This window comes from Arachis hypogaea, chromosome 8, assembly GCF_003086295.3.
Source record: "Arachis hypogaea cultivar Tifrunner chromosome 8, arahy.Tifrunner.gnm2.J5K5, whole genome shotgun sequence".
Lineage (NCBI taxonomy): Eukaryota > Viridiplantae > Streptophyta > Magnoliopsida > Fabales > Fabaceae > Arachis > Arachis hypogaea.
Window position 1 is genome coordinate 37,478,193 of NC_092043.1, and position 20,326 is coordinate 37,498,518.

General features: G+C 29.3%; 2 protein-coding genes across 3 annotated transcripts; both read left to right on the top strand.

Moving 5' to 3' along the window:
* Positions 1–7,747: 7,747 nt before the first annotated feature.
* Positions 7,748–12,283, top strand: LOC140174903 (G-type lectin S-receptor-like serine/threonine-protein kinase At4g27290). Its single transcript, XM_072201712.1, has 7 exons — positions 7,748–9,125; positions 9,246–9,386; positions 9,494–9,660; positions 10,133–10,343; positions 10,725–10,962; positions 11,236–11,386; positions 11,832–12,283. The coding sequence occupies exons 1-7, from the start codon at positions 7,844–7,846 to the stop codon at positions 12,117–12,119; spliced, it is 2,478 nt and encodes an 825-aa protein (XP_072057813.1). The 5' UTR covers positions 7,748–7,843; the 3' UTR covers positions 12,120–12,283.
* Positions 12,284–13,844: 1,561 nt separating this feature from the next.
* Positions 13,845–19,185, top strand: LOC112705341 (G-type lectin S-receptor-like serine/threonine-protein kinase At4g27290). 2 transcript variants are annotated; one of them, XM_072201713.1, is made up of 8 exons: positions 13,845–14,152; positions 14,244–15,513; positions 15,829–15,975; positions 16,064–16,230; positions 17,639–17,849; positions 18,014–18,251; positions 18,510–18,660; positions 18,745–19,185. In XM_072201713.1, the coding sequence occupies exons 2-8, from the start codon at positions 14,247–14,249 to the stop codon at positions 19,048–19,050; spliced, it is 2,487 nt and encodes an 828-aa protein (XP_072057814.1). In that variant the 5' UTR covers positions 13,845–14,152; positions 14,244–14,246; the 3' UTR covers positions 19,051–19,185. The 2 variants fall into 2 exon arrangements, with proteins under 2 accessions (XP_072057814.1, XP_072057815.1); XM_072201714.1 differs by having other exon boundaries at positions 13,943–14,161.
* Positions 19,186–20,326: the final 1,141 nt, after the last annotated feature.

Here is a 20,326-nt window from a genome sequence, read left to right on the forward strand (position 1 = left end):
CTACATGTTAGGCTAACAACACCCCTGCTAGCTGGAGTTTGAGTTAGATGAATCTAATTTAATGTCATAACCGCCATTAACTACGGTTTTCTAATACGAGCCTCAGAGAGGTAAACCTCGTATTCCTCTTAAACCTATTAGGGAACCTGATATTGACCCCTTTGCACACAAATCACACTTCATGACGTCCCATTCAAACTACAACCCTTATCGTTTTAGATCTGCCATGAATAATGATTTCTATGAAGAGGTTAGTACTCATCGCTCCTTGTGTCCCACGTTTCTTGTTGATTTACCAAATTTGAAAAAGAAAGATTTTAAGTTTGTTAATAATCTTATTTTTCTGGATTGGAACCACATTTTTAAAATAAAAAACCTGTTTACCCAATATTAGTCAAGAAATTTTATGCAAACATGACTTACTATGAGGGGACTGTCCATTCCTATGTAAAAGGCAGTGATATAATTCTAAATAATGAGACCATCAGTGATTCTCTAAAATACACTAATATTGGTGCATGTGCCTATACATCTGGTAAGTGGGATGAAGGGGTAGGTCTTTCTTTCAGTGATACTTTGACCTATGTATGTGAACATATTTTTTTGATTGATGACATCACTCCAACTCACAAAGTCCTGGGTTACACTCGTGCTCAGTTGCACCGCATAGTGAACCATATCATCCTTCCTCAGAGTGGCTCATATCAAAGGGTGTCTTACACTGATACTCTAGTTTTGTATGCTATTCTCACAAAATCTGAAATCTCTTTTGCATATTTAATGGTAAGATATATGTTTGATTGTGTTAAAAGTGAGAAGAAGGATAAAGCTCTTCCTTATGGCATGTTCTTAACCTGTATTTTTGAACATTTTGGTGTTGACTTGTCAAATGAGTCATATGAAAATAGACACTCTTACTTAAAAGAAGGTGGTTTAGTGAAACAGCAAAAAAAGGTACCCACTCGTTCTGAAAGGGTGGTTCTTTATGATGATGATGATGATGATTTCATTCCTGAGGAATATCCTCCTCCATCCACCACGGGAACTTCGGCCTCCACTGGACACAAAACTGTTCTATATGAAGTTGTTAAGGATGTGGTGCAGGAACTTATTTCTCAATCCAACCATCTTATTGCAATGAGCAAAGAAAAGAGGAGACTTATTATGAAACATGAGAACTTTCTTAGAATATCAAGAGATAGAGTGACCGTTTTCATGAAATTCATTGACAATCTCCAAGAGGATGACAATGCTGCCATTGATCCTGAAGAAGATGCTAATTCTGAAGAGGATGGTTCAGATGTCTGAAATTGTCTTATATTGTTGGAGCCTTTTGTTCACTTTTGTCTCATAAAAACTGTTGTTTACTTTTGAACTACTCTATGTCTTTTTCGGATGATTGTAATACTTTTAACAACTGTTGCACTTAATTTCAGTTAACTCCCTGTTTTGGACTTTGAACTAACATTTTGTTGCAGGTTTTAATTCAATTTTTGTTCCACCCTTGATGACAAAAAGGGGAGTAGTAGCATATGGAGTTGAATTTTGAATTTTTGAATTTTTGTTGCTGCTGTGATTTTTGGCATGTGAATTTGAATTTGCTTTACATGATCTATTGATGTTTTGCCTTTGTTAGTCTTGATGCTCTATTTGTTTAAGGTTGAATGGTTTTGAACTGAATATTCTTTATTATTGCTGATATGGTTTGTTCAGTTTTGGAATGCACAGTTGAGTGTTTGCACACTCCCTTGATTCAGCTTCATAAGATGATAAACTGTTTGAAAAACCTTGCTGATTGCTTCATCTATGGATAACATATTATAGATAGTCCATTATTGTGTTTCCTATGAGAATATCCAAACAGGAAAGAAGAGAAGAGCACAAATCTAAGGGAAACTCTTGAAAGGAAAAGGGGAACAACACAAAAGCAAGTGACATCACTCAAAGGGAAGTTTCCTAACTTTATCCAAATTCAATTCCATTTGATCAATGTTATAATTATGTTTGTCATCAAGGAGGAGATTGTTGAGTTAAGAAGTTAACTAATTTCAATTGATGATGACAAACATTATTTTATTGGGTTAATCATCCAATTAGTTTTTAATCATGTTTGATAAAGTGATGCAGGCCAAAATTAAAAGAAACAGCAGCCCAAATACAAGAAATCAAAATCATTGTTGGTGGGTCTTTCAAACCAACCAAGTGCAAAAGAAAATAAAGCAAAGAATTCAGATGAGCTAAATGAAACAACTCCAACCCAAGTCCAAGAAGACTCTTTCAAGCTGAAGCCTTCCAAAGCTCATCACAAGTTTGCTTCGGTTAGAACCAAAGAGAGAGAGAGAGAGAGCTTCTTCTTGCTCATTTCATCAAAGAATAAAGAAAGAGAAAGGGCTAAGTAAAAAATAAATGTCTAATCGCCAAAATCAAACCGTGTTAAGCTAAGTCAGAAGATAAAGGTGATTCATTTCCATTTGCATGCAATTTATTTTCTTCACTCCATCTACAACTCTCTGCGACACCATTTTGGGATAAATGAAAAAAGGTATTTCTGATCTATGCTGCTGTAAATCAATGGTTCACAAAGTTGCTTGGAGCAAAAGCACATTCCTAATGGTATGGATTTAGGGCTTATCAGTGAACAACAAACCATGCTGCTCAGTTGACCTCGGTCAAGTAAGAAAATCAGAAATGAAATCCCTAATTTTGGGGGTTAATTGAAGAAAGCAAAATGACAACTTTGGGAAGCACACAACTCAAGGAGTTGACTAAGGAAAGATCCAACACAGCAACTTAGGAAGAGGTACAAAAAGAAAAAACTAATTTTTGAAAGACCAAGGAGAAAGGACCAGGGTTTGAAGTTTTTATTCGGAGAAGTTTTTTCTGAGTAGAGTTCATCAACTTGGACAGTACTTTCTAGTTAAAAGAAGCATGTCTCCAGAATGAGGAACGAAATCAGAGTCAAGTGAATCCGGTTCAATCTATAACAACAGAGGCTGTTGAAGCATTAATATCCTTCATATTTTACATATTGTAATTTTATTTTCAATATATATCTTTCTGTAATTTCTTGAGTGGAAAAATGCTGAAAGAGAGGAATCAAGAAAAAGTCAAAGAGTGATAAAAGGCTGAGTGATAAATTTGAGAGAAAAGCCTAGAGTGATTTCAGATTTCTTTAGGTTATTTCTATTGTCTTGTATCCAATACCTGTGAAGCACCCCTTTCTTAGTTGGGTTAGCACTAAGAGTGAAGAGTTAGGTATTAGCTTAACTAAGTCAAGTTAGGTTAGAACTTGAGAGGGAAAGGATTGTGTGAATCCTTTGGAATTGGTGTATGTAATACTTTAACTATAGTAGAAATTCCACCACTGTTGTGATAGAGACTAGATGTAGGTTGCATTGCCTTGAACCAGGATACATGATGGTGTTAGTTTCTCTCTTTCCTTCTCTGTTCTGTTTTCCAAAATTCATGAGACAAAACCAAATTGTCTCATAAATGTTCCACTGTTGAGTTCAAATAGATTCAAATGTAAAGTTTGAAATTAAAGGGTTATTTCATTAAAGTAAAAGAAGGCTATAGATTCAACCCCCCTTCTCTAAGCCTTCTACAACTTTCAGTAATACATGTTTGTTTTGTTGAGGCCCAACTTATTGCTCCACTACTTAAGGTGAAAATCCATCCTGAAGTGGATTTGTTATTACTAAGATTTGTAATCTAACTTGTGTCAAAATAACCTTCTAAAACTGCGGGATAATCACTATAATGTAATCTCAAGTTTATGATTTTCTTGAGATAACCAAAAACTCTTGTTATAGCTTTCCAATGTTGATTGCTAGGTTTTCCTGTAAATCGTGATAATTCGCACACAGCAAATGCTATATCAGGTCTGGTACAATGCATTGCATACATTAAACTTCATTTCTTACCAGCTGTAAAATTTAATTTCACAGTTCCTTGACCACAAACTTTGGTTGAGTTGTCATTACCCATCAAGACTTCTCTATTATTCACTTCTTCTTATGTTTTGAATTGGTTACAATAATTGCAAACGTGAACAATAAGCCCATAATCTAACCACCACTCAAGTGATTTTTCTTGTGTTGCCATGTTGAGTTCTGTAACCATTCCAATATGCATATTTTGTACTTTTTTTTGTGATCATAGAAATTAGATCCTTCTCTTCCACTAGGTTAGTCTTTGGTGCTTTCTTTTTCAAAAATCTACATTCTTTGATGTAATGTCCTTTTTTCTAACAATGATAACACTCTCTTTGTCTTTTTTGTCTTGCTTTTAATCTTTTGAGAACTTTCTTTTCTTGTTATTGGTGTTGTCTTCACCAATATGATTCATTTTAATATTTTGAGAAAGACACACAACATTACATTTTCGAGTTTCTTCCTCTACTATACGTATATGCCTTAATAATTTCTCAATTGTGAAGTCCTCACCAAAATGTAAAAGTTTCTTCTTATAATTATTCCAAGATAAAGGTAATTTTAAAATAATTACTCCAACTTGTAATGATTCAGAAATCACTACTTGTAGATCATGAAATCTATATACAAGGATTTGTAACTCATGAATTTGATCAATAGCAGGTATAGTATCATTCATAATAAATTCAAAATATTTCGTCATAATAAACTTATATGTTCCTTGTCTTTCAGTATTGTACTTTTCTTTCAAAGATTTCCAAATCTCAAATGGTTACTGAATTGACATGTAGATATCATAGATTCGGTCAGATAAAGTATTGAGAATATAACCTCGACATGCAAATGTATCTTCATCACGTTTCTTCTTTAATTGAACAATCTTTTTTTCTCTTCTGGTGTAGAATCTTCAGCGGCATTGACAATTGGTGTAGTCTTTAGGTCAATTACATATGCAAGATTGAGAACCGAAAGAAGAAACGTCATCTTGTCCTTCCAACGGTTGAAATTTGTTCCGTGAAAGCGATCCAACTTGACAAACTCTTGATTCATGACCTTAAACGTGGTGTTTTGATTTTGTGCCATCTTCAAGAAATATCTCTCTAAAATGGTTAGGTATATGAAGATGGTTTCAAGGCACGATTAGATCGCTTTCTTTAGAGAGATATTTGTTTTGACACTTAGTTGCTATAGGGTTGATGATAATACTCTCTCAGGATACAATGAAACCTAAGAATTTTTTAATTAGCAATATAAGAAATTCTCAACTCTCTTGAATAAAGAAAATCTCTTAATAGTTAAGTAAAATGTACGCTTAGTATTTGTGTGTTTGAAATAGTGGACAAAAACTTATTTATACATATTGCATGTAACAATTATAATTTATTACATACACAAATGATTTTGTATTTTCTATTACCAATTCTTAAAGATTTGTGTCGATTTACCCAATAAATATAATGTTTTAAACATATACAATTCTTAAAAAATTGTGTCTTTTTAGCCAAATAATACTAAACAGTTAATAACCGTTTATTAATATTAATAATAATATTAATAATAATATCAATAATATTAATAATATTAACTAATCAAATTTATAAATATCTTTTAATTTTTAATAAATGTTATTATAAATATTTAATCTTTAAAATATTATTATAAAACAAATCAATCCTATTTAAAATGACAGAAGAATCAATTTATCTTCTTGAGAACCTCTTAAAAAAAAAGTTTATTACATAATAAAGCGTCCAATCTAAAACTCTTTAGCATCTTAGCCTATAGAACGGTAAAGAGCTTTCCTTCTTCTACAATCTTTGTAGATGTTGTACAAAATAAATAAAAGAATAATATACATTTTGGTATCAACTAAATAATAATAATAATAATAATAATAATAATAATAATAATAATTTGAAAACGAAAGAATAAAACGTAAAATAGGGGGCATTTTGTGAGATAATGCTCCAGAAATTCAAAAAACAATCATGACTTATGAGGCAATGGCTTAATAAGCCAAAAGTAAAAAAGACAAGAAGATGATGAAATATAGGAAAAGATGGTACCGTGCTCCGGGGTTTGCAACAGAAAATCTAACATTATTATTAATCGACTTTTATTTATTTGTTTATTTTTACTACAATTAGGTGATTATTATGCGAAGTAAGACTAAGGCTGCCGGGATTTTTTACTATTTGGAAAGCAGTTAATTAAGACCCCGTGTCTGAACAAGAAAATTTGTTAACATAAAAATTTCATAACGATTATTATTGTCTTGAACCTAAAAGATACAGACTAACTAAGGGAAAAAAAAAAAGAAAAATATTGAAAATATTAAAAATTGTGACAAAGAAAAATTACATTCGTAAAAAATTTAATTATTTCAATTAGTGTTATATTTATTCTAGTTCTTAAAATCATATCATTATTGAGTGTATAAATGAAAAGAAAATTAATACGATCTAAATAGTATAAATATAGTAAATATTTTTAAAGCCTTAAAAAATTAAAAATAGAACGATTATTATTATCAAAGGGATGAAGTAAATGTTAACTATTGAATTGATAAAAGATGGTATTAGATATTAAAAAAAGATTATTGTTAAATTCGTAATTTTATTACATATTGACTTTATTGTCTTGAAGAGTAATTAAATTTTCACTTTTTCTTTCTTCATGTTATCCATCTCAAGACAAATTCCATCACACCGATACCTAAACAATACAACGTCACACGTAATTTGTTTTCAAACTTAAGAAATACGTCTTGGAAGTCAATACTAGAGACGAAGTCAGTCAACTCATCAACAAATAATCACAAGTCCACAACTAGTAGTTTACACTAATTTATCATCACAAAATAGATATTTTATACGGTAAAATATTATTTTGATGTCTAATATTTTAATTGAATTTTAATTTAATTTTTAATATTTTAATTATCGTATTTTAGTCTAAAAAAATTTTAAATATTATATTTTAATCATACAAAATTTTAAACGAATTTAGTGTTGTTTTTGATATGAATAATTAGTATAATAAAAAATCAATAAGATTTAATTTTAATATATAAGTAAAATTAATTCATCAATAATAATTAATGTAAAAGTTTTTCATTTAATTCTAAAGGATTGATGATTCAGAGATAGCATTTGAAATTTATTTACAAGAAAATTGAAAAGAAAAAATATTTAAAAAAATTTTAATTTATTTTTTTAACACAAAAAAAAATATGAGTTACCAGCAACTTGTTAATGACTTAATATACACATCATTCATTGCATTAACTATTTATATCAAATTTAATAGTAAGATAATATTAAATTTATTTAAAATTTTTAAAATAAAAATAAAATATTTAAAATATTATAGACTAAATTAAAATTTAACATAAATATTAAAAACTAAAATAATAATTTACCCTATTTTATGTTATTAATTCTATTATTTATGCTTCTTTAGGATAACATTACTCAATTTTATTCTTTATACCTAGGTGCATCTTTTCATCGCAGCCTAACTAAAATAATCATATTGACCATTATATCAATTACTCTTATAGTATATATATTGAAACAATTATATTACAGATATACTAAATTAACTACTAAAATTAATCATTAAAATAAAATACATATTAAAAATAAATTAAATAATACATATATTTATATATAAATACATAATTTTAATATATAAATAATATTTTAATATTAAAATATAAATTAATATAAAATAAATATTAAAGATAAGTTAAATAATATATATTTAATATTTATACACAAATATATTGTGATTGATTTAATAACTAATTTTTTGGGCGGATATAACATTTTTAATACTCAAAATCTTCCATGTATCTTAGCTTCTAGTATTCTAGTTGTTTATGTATTTGTCCCTCATAAACTATTACTATGGAAGGGTTCATCACCTGGCTTCTGTTGTGCTTTTCATTGTTGCACGATACTGCCATCTCCATTACCATAGAAACCATTAGCACTTCACAATCCCTCACTGATGCTGACATCATGCTTTCACCTAGCGGAACCTTTGCATTGGGATTCTTCAGTAGTCCAGAAAATTCTAAAAATCGTTACCTTGGAATATGGTACAATAGAGTATCAACAACCACCGTTGTATGGGTCGCCAATAGAAACAAACCACTCTACCACTCATCCGGAGAGTTGAAGATCGCCCAAGACGGGATTCTAGAGCTTTACAACAGTAGCACCATTGTTTGGTCTTCCAGCTCATCAAGATTTTCACAGAAACCCGTTATTGCGGTTCTTTTGGATTCTGGTAACTTCATTGTGAAGGAAGCAGTCAGAAACAACGACGATTCAACAAGTTTTCTTTGGCAGAGTTTTGATTACCCTGGTGACACTTTGCTACCAGGGATGAAGCTTGGAATCGATTTAACAACCGGCATGAATAGGTACCTAACTTCGTGGACAAGCCACGATGATCCATCTTCAGGCAACTACACATTTCAGCTTGATATCACTGGTTATCCGCGATTATGTATAAGAAATGGCGAATCCAAGGAGCATTGTAGTGGATCTTGGAATGGTGTTCGGTTTAGTGGAGTTCCTCTGCTAAAACAGAATTCCATATTCAACTATTACTTTGTCTCTAACCAAGAAGAGATATATTATACATTTGAGCTTGTTAATAGCTCAGTCTATTCAAGGTTTTCGCTAACCGTGGATGGAATCATGACGCGTTATGTCTGGAATGCTAAGAATCAAAGCTGGAGCATCTATCTAGCAGTACCAAAGGACTTGTGTGATTATTATGGCAAATGCGGCGTGTATGGTAGTTGTAACATAGACAGCTCTCCAGCATGTGGATGTTTGAAAGGATTTGAACCTAAGGTCCCAGAAGAATGGAATCAAGCTGATTGGTCTAGTGGCTGCAACAGAAATAATTCGTTAAGCTGTCGCGGAGATGGATTTGCAAAATTTTCTAGTCTCAAGTTACCGGACACAGAGAGGACATCATGGTTAAACAAAACTCTGAGCCTTGAGGAATGTGCTGAAATCTGCATCAGAAACTGCTCTTGCACTGCTTATGCTGCATTAGATATCAGGAAAGAGGCAAGTGGATGTTTACTGTGGTATGGTGACTTAATAGATATTAGAGTACTGAATGATCCACAACAAGATATTTATGTCAGAATGTCAAAGAAAGATCTAGGTAGGTTTTGAAGTTCATCATTTCATCTTTATCTCCCAATTTTGGAAGTACCTTCTTTTTGTTTCTCATTTGTTATTGTTTTCAGGATATCATATCTTCTGTTTGTTTGTGGTTTTCTAGATGAAGATGAAAATTTGAAACACAAATCTGACATCCGAAAGCTGCAGATTATTGTTTCTAGCTCAGTCATATCTGTAGGGATTTTGATCCTCTGCCTATCCTTCACCCTGTATAGATGCAAGAAGTACAAAATAAACTATAGTAAGTCACTTTAATATGCATGAGAAAATTTAATTAGCAGATTTCTTTTCTTTTTGTTATGCTTTGCTATTTGATCTTTACATGTTGCTTTTGCTTACTGAATTCAGGAAGCATGAGAGGCAAACCAGAAACAGATGCACATGCAATACAAGAGCATCAAAAGGAGGAAGAACTAGATCTACCCTTGTTTGATTTAGCTACACTTATTTCTGCAACCAATAACTTCTCTATCAATAACATCTTGGGAAAAGGTGGTTTTGGAACTGTTTATCAGGTAATATTGTATATCAGCCAAGTTTTCAGCTTCAGTACATGATTTATGAATACATGAACCCGGAATGTCAAATCTTTGTAATATTTTTCCTATGTTGTGCTACTCATGCTTGAAATAACTGGCTATTGGTTAATACTATGATGGTCAAGTAATTTAGTCTGAGTATTAATGAAAGGCTAGGAAATTTAATTTATTGAGATGACCAACAAGTCCATCATTTGAAAAGAAACACTTTTTTGTTTCTGTAGTAAATAATTTTTGTAAAACAAAAAATTTCAAACTAGAAAATTTTGCATTTGATATTGAATTAAGATCAACATATATAGGTTGCCATTATGTTAACAGTATTTAACTTAAGAAGCCCAACTGAATCTAGGATCCAATTCACCATTATGTTAACAAATATTTAACTCAAGTATGTTTCTTCCAAAGATTGATGTTCCCATCAAATATATATTATTGCAATATTCAGGGTATGCTGGAAGATGGAAGAGAAATAGCTGTTAAGAGACTCTCAGAAAATACTAGACAAGGTCTTCAAGAGTTCAAAAGTGAAGTAATGCATGTAGTCAAACTTCAGCATAGGAATTTGGTGAAGCTTCTAGGATGTTGCATTGAAGCAGATGAAAGGATGTTGGTGTATGAGTTTATGCCAAATAAAAGCTTGGACTACTTCATATTTGGTTTGTTTCCACTTGATACTTAGTTTTGGTTTCATTTACTGTTGAATATTTTCTAAAGTTTGGGTAATAGAGCTTATAGATTTCTACCAGATGTAGTTAGAGTAACTAGTTTAATGTTTAGCAATCATAAAATGAAGGGAAATAAAGTATCTTCAAAACTAATTTCCCTAATGTTGGTTAAGTTGTTTTCCCTAAAATGAACTGTCTAAAATATGAGCTACAAAAACTACTTCAATATCAAAATTTGGCTAATCAATTATCAACTTTTATCATTTTTATGTGGTTTGAAATCTCCCAAAATAATCAGTCTATAACATCAGTATCATATCCCCTTCTCACATAGATTAAGTGACATGTGCTCTATTCTTTTTTTTTTCCCAGATAATGAAAGGAGCATATTATTAGATTGGCCTCAACGCTTTCTTATCATTATTGGCATTGCACGAGGTCTTCTTTATCTCCATCAAGATTCAAGGCATAGAATAATTCATAGAGATCTTAAAGCTGGAAATATTTTGTTAGATAATGAAATGAATGCTAAGATTTCTGACTTTGGATTAGCCCGAAGCTTTGCAGGAAATGAAAATGAAGCAAGTACAGTAACTATTGTTGGAACTTAGTAAGTAGTTGATTACTTTGTAAGTAGTTAAAAATCAGCTTTCTAACCAAAAAAAAATATATTTTTCATATATTTGTATAAATTTTAAAAAATAGCCAAAATTTCAAAAATATTGGTTCACAAACTTTTTTGAAAAAGCTAAACAAATTAGCTACCGATTAAGATTAGTTTTTGACTTCTTTTCAACTATATACAAAATCAAATTGTAATTTTTTTTAAAAAAATAGAAACCAACACAACCAATAGTTTACCTTGTTTTATGGTTTTGTGCAGTGGATATCTATCACCAGAGTATCTTATTGATGGAATATTCTCAACAAAATCTGATGTCTACAGTTTTGGTGTGCTACTATTAGAGATTGTTAGTGGAAAGAGAAATAGAGGATTCAGCAATAAAAATCATCGCTTTAATCTTTTAGGGCATGTAAGCTTTACTTTTATTTTTTCTTGTTATTTATCGACTGTGAAGTATGAATGCTTAACTTATTATTTGGTTTTAGCCTATAAAATTTCAGTTCAAACATCTTTTTCAGGTAAATATAGTTCAACCATTTCCAGCATTTACTTTTTATCCTTACAACAATTCAATTTTGATATATGTTCATAAATTTTCAAAAACTTTTAGTCTTATTAATTCTTGAAAAATTATAATAATTTGGTTTTGTTATTCTGAAAATAATATATTTTGGAAGACTTAAACCGAATTATCATCCATAATTTTGCAGGAATTGATAGGGACTTTTGCAAAATACTTTGATAAAAAAAATGTTTGTATAGATCAAAATTAAAATTTATGATATTTATTAATCCTATTATTATTAGAGTTTAACTTTAATATATTTATCATTTAATTGATTGAATCTATTCAGGTGTGGACATTTTTCATGGAAGGTAACTGCATAGAAATAGTTGACACATCCATTAGAAATGCAGCCAATTTATCGGAAGTCATGAGAGCAATTCATGTGGGCCTCTTATGTGTGCAACAAAGTCCAGAAGACAGGCCGAGCATGTCGTATGTGCTTATGATGCTGAGTAGTGAATGGATATTGCCTCAACCAAAAATGCCTGGCTTCTTTACTGAGAGAGATTTGGTTGGTGGCAGCACCACTTCATCAATTAATGGACTCACAATCACTCAGATGGTTCCACGGTAGATCTTGTTTTTTGAGGAGAAAAATTTAAGTAACATAGTTAAGCTGTTTAGGATTATTTTATTAACCTGTTTATGGAAATAATATAAATATATGAGCAACTAAATTTCCAATTAAATTTGAACTATAATCAAATGATATAATTCAAGTTTATATATGTTAGATTAGAGTTTTCTTTTGTTTATAAATGAAAATAAAAATAAAAATTTTAAAAGGGTTTGTTTGGGTGTCATTTTCAAAAAAGATTTTTTTTAAATGATATTTTTTTAAAAGATCTTTTACAATATTTCATATAAAAAAATATTTTTATCTATCAATTATGTTTGAATAAAATAAGATAAAAGTATTTTTTTATTTATTTATTATGTGAAAAATATCTTTTTTAAGAAAAAAAAGATCTTTTAAAAAAGGATTTGGCAAAAATTTAAAAAATATATCTAAGTTTTATTTTGTTTCAGTTTTGTCTCTGAAAGTTTTTTATTTGCATCAAATATACTCTCGACGCCTAAATTTCCAAAAAATTTAAGACCAATCTAACAATAATACATGAAAATTATGCTTGGTTTGCTTGTGTTAAAGGTTGTTCTTATGAAATTGTTGTTGAATTGGTATTAAATTTTTTGAAAAATTAGCCGGCAATGGTATATTTGATGCAAATAAAAAATTTTTGAGACAAAAATTAAAACAAAATAAAACTTAAGAATATTTTTAAAATTTTTATTAAATTTCAAGAACAAAACATATACTTTATTCTTTAAAAAAGATATAAATTATAGCTTTTCAAAAAATATATTTTTTATTTTTCTAATATTTTTATTTTTACTATTAAAAAATTATCAAACATACTAAAAAAATAAAAATAAAAAAATCTTTTTTCAATATTTTTTTTTTATTGATTGAATGCCCCAAACAAGAAAAAAGAATAAAGTCAAGACAAAACATTTTCGGCGGTCAACAATATTTATGTGGGATCATAATCAACGATTCGTAGTGACTCCACAATGGAGGAATTCTATTGCCAACAATGGATTCCATTTGTGCTCCTAGTGTTAGAAATCATGTCCAAGTATTTTGGGAATCTTGATCACACCAAATCACCAATCGATTGTTACAACTTACAATTTTATTAAGAAATTCTATATTTGGTAAAGTGGTCTTATCTATAATCGTATATATTCATATCAGTAAAAACATATTTTTCATTAAAATAAATTTTCAGTGAAAAGTCAGGGAAAAGTGACCAAAGATAGATAAAATAAAATAAAGAGATGGTTATTTTTTACGACTTAAAATATAACTTATAATATTAATTTTAATTTATTGCTTCAATTTCTGTGCAATAATCTAAAATAAATAAATAAATATACGCCGCCAAAGCATCATATAATTATGTAAAAAAAAAAAATATGAATCAATGTATTATTAGTCTCATCCATTATTTTTTAATGTTTTATTATTAGTATAATATTTAAAAGATAAATTAACATATATAAAAAAATCAAACACGCTACTTATCATAATGAGATGGAATACAGTATGAACTCTTAGAATTAATGTGCAACTGTCAATTATTCCATAATATCTTCCTCTGTCATGTTCATTTTATTCAAGTCTTTCATATTAAGAAAAGAAAGAGTGATTAAGACTGAAGTCAATAAAAGTTAACAAACAAATAAAAAAAAATAGTTAATTATCACTATATTCTATTATCAGAAGTCAAAAACTATCATCATAAAATTGTTTCTGGTCAGAAAACGCGGCCAGGAAGTGGTGCAGACAATTATTTTTTCCCAATAATATACAAGAAAGAGTAGAAAGAATTACACATAAATCATAATCCACAAAATTTTCAAAAGCAGATATAATATTGTGTTTTGTTCACGTTGACTGACTTGGTCAAAGAAAATATTTCCAAGTTTTCAGGTCACAAAATTCAAACAGTGTTCTGTCACTCACATGAGTTTCATTTAATGCTAATCATAGATATTCAATCCAGCATTCGTAAATCATCAGAAGCTGGAAAATGACATGAACATGTAAGACATGTATGCTATTTTCTCTTACTCTTTGATTATTAGGTTAATTTGTACATCATCTTGATTATTTATTTAATTTTTTTTTGAACAGGGAATGAACATGAGCATAATGATGAAAAGCTTCTTCACCTTGCTTCTGTTTGGTTTTTTCTCTGTTCTGAACAATATGGTGGCTTCTACTGCAAGCGACACTATTGATACCTTGCAATCCATAAGTGATAATAAGGGTGACACCATGGTTTCAGCTGATGAAACCTTTGCACTTGGATTCTTCAGCCCAACAAATTCCAAGAACCGTTACATTGGGATTTGGTATAACAAAGTCCCAATACAGACAGTTGTATGGGTTGCCAACAAGGATAACCCCCTCACTGACTCCTCAGGGGTCTTGAAGGTCAACGCCACCGGAATTCTCCTCCTTCTCAACGGTAAGAAGGAAGTAATCTGGTCCTCCAACACAACCGGACCGGCGAAAGATCCGGTTGCAAAGCTTTTGAGTTCTGGAAATCTTGTGCTGCAAGAAAGAAGCAATAACAGAGCGGACGGCTTTTTATGGCAGAGTTTCGACTATCCATCCGACACTCTTCTGCCTGGACAGAAGTTTGGAGTGAATCTAGTCACAGGACTGAACCGATACTTGACATCGTGGAAGAATTCGGATGACCCTTCTCGCGGTAACTATACTTATGGACTGGATATCCATGGGTACCCGCAGTTATTTATAAGGGAAGGTAGCGCCAAAAGATTTCGTTTCGGATCATGGAATGGTGTTCAGGTTAGCGGGGTAGCTCAGTTGACAGAGAATCCAATATTCATTTATGAATTTAGTTATAATGAGGAAGAAGCATATTTTATATATGAGCTAATCAATAGTTCAGTTCTTCATAGGCTTCGATTGTCACCAGATGGATTTAGCCACCGTACTACTTGGAGCTATGAAAAAATGGAATGGGTCACTTTTTTCCACATACCAGCGGATTCCTGTGATTACTATGCAAAATGTGGTGGTTATGCGAGCTGTAATGTAAACAAATCTCCTATATGTAATTGCTTGGATAAATTTGTGCAAAATGGAACAAAATGTGTAAGGAGAACTTCACTGAACTGCCACGAAGACGGGTTCTTGAAGTATTCGGGGCTAAAATTACCGGACACAGATAAATCATGGTTTGATAGAACCATTAGCCTTGAAGAGTGCAGGGTTTTGTGCTTGAAGAACTGCTCATGTACAGCTTATGCACCTTTAGATATCAGCAGCGGTGCAAGGGGGTGTTTACTTTGGTTTGATGATTTGATGGATATGAAAGAGTTGAATTCATCTCTTCAAGATGTTTACATAAGGATGGCAAAGACAGAATTAGGTACACTATCTATTCCTCAAGCTTTGTTTTGTTTCTTTTGCCTTTTTAATTTGTTGAGTTTAATTTTAATGTTTTTGATAGTATAAATTGTTTAATCACATCTGTTTTTTTGGTTGATCATTCATACGGTCGATGTAAAAGTAGTTATTTCTATTAATATAGTGTTACGTAATTGGATGCACATGTAAAATTGTTTTACGCTGACAATGTATCAAAATTACATTCTTAATTTGTTTGTTTCATGTTATATACCTTATCAAACTTTTAATAACTATTTCAAATTTCTCTATTTTCTTATAATGCCTGCTTTCTTAGGAAGTTTAGAAGTGCAGAAATCAAACAAATCCAACACTAGGAGGAAGCAAGAGGCTATCATCATAAGCTCCTCTTTGTTGTCTTTTGGGGTTTTAGTCTCTTGCTTGGCATTGGTCTTTTATAAATGGAAGACAAGGCAAAAAGGCAGTTAAGTGATTTCTTAAATTGTGTTAACATTGAACATGTTCTACATTTCTTTTTGTTCTGATATTAAACACAACATGTTACTTTGCAGGAAATATGAGAAGAAATCAAGAAACAAAAGCAAGTGTAACAAATGATGATCAGCATGAGGAAGATATAGATTTACCCTTGTTTGATATTTCTACAATTGCTTCAGCAACAAATAACTTTTCAAGTGATAACATACTGGGACAAGGTGGTTTTGGATTAGTCTATAAGGTAACCAAATGTTAAAATTGTCATTTCTAGAATCTAGAATGCATAATGTTTAGTTAATCTATTATATACTACTAATTTTACAACTCAAATATGTTCTATGTCACTCTCTTATTATAATTGAAATCAAATCTTTTCTTCCAAAATTAAAAAATTCTCCCATTCTCTCTCTCTCTCTCTTTCTATCTCTCTCATTCTTTCGTTCACTCTATCTCTTTTGTATATCATTATCAATAACTAATTACAAATTTGACAATCAAAATATATATGACATTCTCTAATTATATTTAAATTAAATTGAAATTAAAATATAAAATTGAAATATAGCTATATTATATATATTACTAACTAATTCAATAATTAAAATGTGTCACATGACACTCTCTTATTAAAACTTAGAAAAAATATTTTCCTCTAAAATTAGTAAACCTCTTTTTTGCATTCTCTTATCTATCTCTCTTTTTTTTTCTTTCTCTCTATCATTCCCACTCTATATATAATATATAATTTATATTTTATATTAGTAATTTGACAAATCAAAATGTGTCACCAGATATTTTTTCATTATAATTAAAATAATTTTTTAACTTCCAAAATTAACAAACTCCCTCTCTCATTCTTCTTCTTTATCTTTCTCTCTTTTCTCTTTTCTTTCATTCTTTATTTTTCTCTACTTTTCTATTCTGCAAAAAATAAAATTAATAACATAATATAATTTAAATAAAAAATATTATTATATGCATATTTTTTTATTTAATTTTAAATTTTTACTGCTTATCTTTTTAATCTATATTTTTACTTCTTTTTCTTCAAATATTTATTACATATAATTTAGAGAAAATACTAATGATGTGGTTAAAAGTTAGAATTAAGATTCAATTATTTAAAAAAAATAATTTAAGTTAATTTTATAACTATCAATATAATTTTTTATACTAATATCTAATTATATTTTAAAATATTTAGAGAAAAAATATTATATTTAAATAGTAAGTATAAAATTTAATTATTTCTATGTATGCAACAGATTTAACACCTAATCAACTATAAAAGTATATACGTTAAATTTTTTTAAATTTTAGATAATGAATATTAAAATTAATTATTAGTAAAAAAATAAATTCTTTCATATGAAAATAATAACTAAAAACTTATTATTTAATTTTTTTTATCCACAAAGATCTTAATTTTTTAGTCGATAGAGACTTTTGTCCTTACATCTTTTTGTAAAATTAGTTTAATACTATAAAACTTTTGTGTCCTAATCTATAATGTCATGAAAGACATAGTTTTAAAAGATTTATATTTCTGTAATGTTATTACGAGAAAAAATACTAGTTTAATTTTAATTTATATTTGACTGGCCCTTAACAGAATAGATTTTAATACATCAGATTGTTATAACTTTCAGGGTATTTTAGAAGATGGAAGAGAAATAGCTGTCAAAAGACGTTCACAGAATTCAACCCAAGGACTCAAAGAATTCAAAAATGAAGTTAAGCATGTTTCCAAACTTCAGCACAGGAATTTAGTGAAGCTACTAGGGTGCTGTATTCAAGCAACAGAGAGGCTTCTGATTTATGAATTTATGCCCAATAAGAGCTTGGACTTCTTCATATTTGGTTTGATTCTACAAGCCTTATGCATTGTTCGAAATAACTTTCTTAAAGTTTATTTTTTATGTTGTTAAAATTTAAAAATGCAGTTAGTCCTTGTTGCACAATTCTTTCAAAGTCACAGTTGATAATCTTATTAGAAAAATTTTCTAACTTGGGAATTATAACAGATGAACAGAAGGCTATGTTACTAGGTTGGCCGACGCGTTTGCATATAATCAATGGGATTGCTCGAGGTCTTCTTTACCTTCGTCAAGATTCAAGACATAGAATAGTTCATAGAGATCTCAAAGCCGCCAATGTATTGTTAGACGCAGAAATGAACCCAAAAGTATCGGACTTTGGATTGGCTAGAAGCTTCGGAGGAAATGAAGTTGAAGCAAGCACACAAAATGTGGTTGGAACCTAGTAAGTCTTTTGAACAATCAACATAATAATGACTCAACTTGTCTAGTTTCTATTATAATACCATCCTCCCAAAAGCTTAAATTAATAGGAAGAGATACATAAACAGTTATATCTCCAACACGCACCTTAAGCAAAAGTCTCTTTTTGAATTTGTTTTTATTTTTTTCGCCAAGGCTTTCTTTCTCTTTTCATTTGCTTTATGTTTATGTTTATGTTCTTCCTTTTTTTCTAAATAAATTTTGGAATATGAATGTGCAGTGGATATCTATCACCAGAGTATGTAATCGATGGAGTGTACTCAACAAAATCCGATGTATTTAGCTTTGGTGTGTTGGTATTGGAAATCGTAAGTGGGAAGAGAAACAGAGGCTTCAATCATCAAGATCACCACTTTAACCTTCTTGGTCATGTAAGCATGGACTTGAATTATAATTAATCAAGCTTGATATTCTTCTAAGTTCTATTATCAACCAAACGTTTGAAAAATGTGCAGGCATGGAGATTGTTTACAGAAGGCAAAGGCTATGAAATAGTTTGTAATGCAATAAGAGACACATCGAATTTATCTTCGGTTCTAAGATTGATCCATATAGGACTACTATGTGTGCAGCAGAATCCAGATGACAGACCAAGCATGTCAAGTGTGGTTTTAATGCTGAGTAGTGAAATTGCATTACCTCAACCTAAAATGCCTGGATTCTTTACAGAGAGAGAGATGGGAGGTGATGTTTCTTCATCAAGTAGTTATAAAGCAGTCTCAAATAATGATTATACAGTTAGTTTATTGGAAGCTCGATAGACGAAGATAGGTGACATTTTCGTGCACGAAATCGTGCAATATTTAATAGATATGTGTATTTTATTTAATTAGAGTGAGACCTGGCGTTGTACGAATTCAAATAAATAATAAAAGTGATTGATAATATTATAAAAATAATTTTAAATACATAAATATGAATGCAAATTATAAATAATTTTTTGAAAAGTATATTTCTTGAAATTATGGAACTTTAATTATATGAAAATATGAGTCATAACTCATAAACATTTCAAGGTTTTATGTAATATAGTTATTATTTATATAATCTCTAAAGTTATCTTTATTAATTTATGTTTCAAAAGTTAAAATCTTTTATATCTATTTGATAAGTATTTTTCATTGAATAAGATTAAAATATAAATATTTAAATAAAATAAAATAATATTCAATAACTATCTTAACTTGAATCAATTCAAAAATAACTGTGGTAAAGATCTACGGAAGGACCTAGAGGAGGGGTGAGTAGTGGCCTCGACTCCCCCAAAATTTTAAGAACCTACATTTATATATGAAATATGTATTTAAAAAATAAAAAATATTATGTAATTTAATAGTTTTATATGTATTATATTTTATTATGTGATAAATTTATATCTTAATTGTTTAATTCACTAATATTTTTTACTTAACTAATTTAATATCATACTCTCAAGTCTTTGTACATTTTGAATTAGTTTTTATATAATAATCACTATATTTATTTTTAAAAAATTATTTATTTTTTATATTAATATATTTAATATTTATATTATTATATCAATAATGACTTACGTAGTTATATTTTGGTAATGTACTTTAAATATTATTTTCTTATAAAAAATACTCATTTTTTTAATTTACGTTGTTAAAAGAAAAAATTTTATAAAAATATTTTATATTTTGTATTTTATAAGGATACTGTGTCTTTCAAATAATTAATAATTTATAATTTATTTTAGTTAATAAGATATGTGATAATTTTTAACTAAACACGTTATAAATTATTAGTATTTTATAATTTTATAATGCACTATTGATATTGTTATATTTTTTTATGTAATTATCATATTAAAAATAAAATTATAAAAAAAATTATAATTATATATATTTTAATAAATCTTTTAAAAAACTAACTCTAACTCTAATAACTATATGTTAATTATTTTTATGAAATAAAAAAAATTATCTAAAATTCGACTTCTCCGTATTAAAATTTCTGGATCCGAAAAGATCGAATACAAATTATAATTTTATTTAACATTATTATAGTTATTTG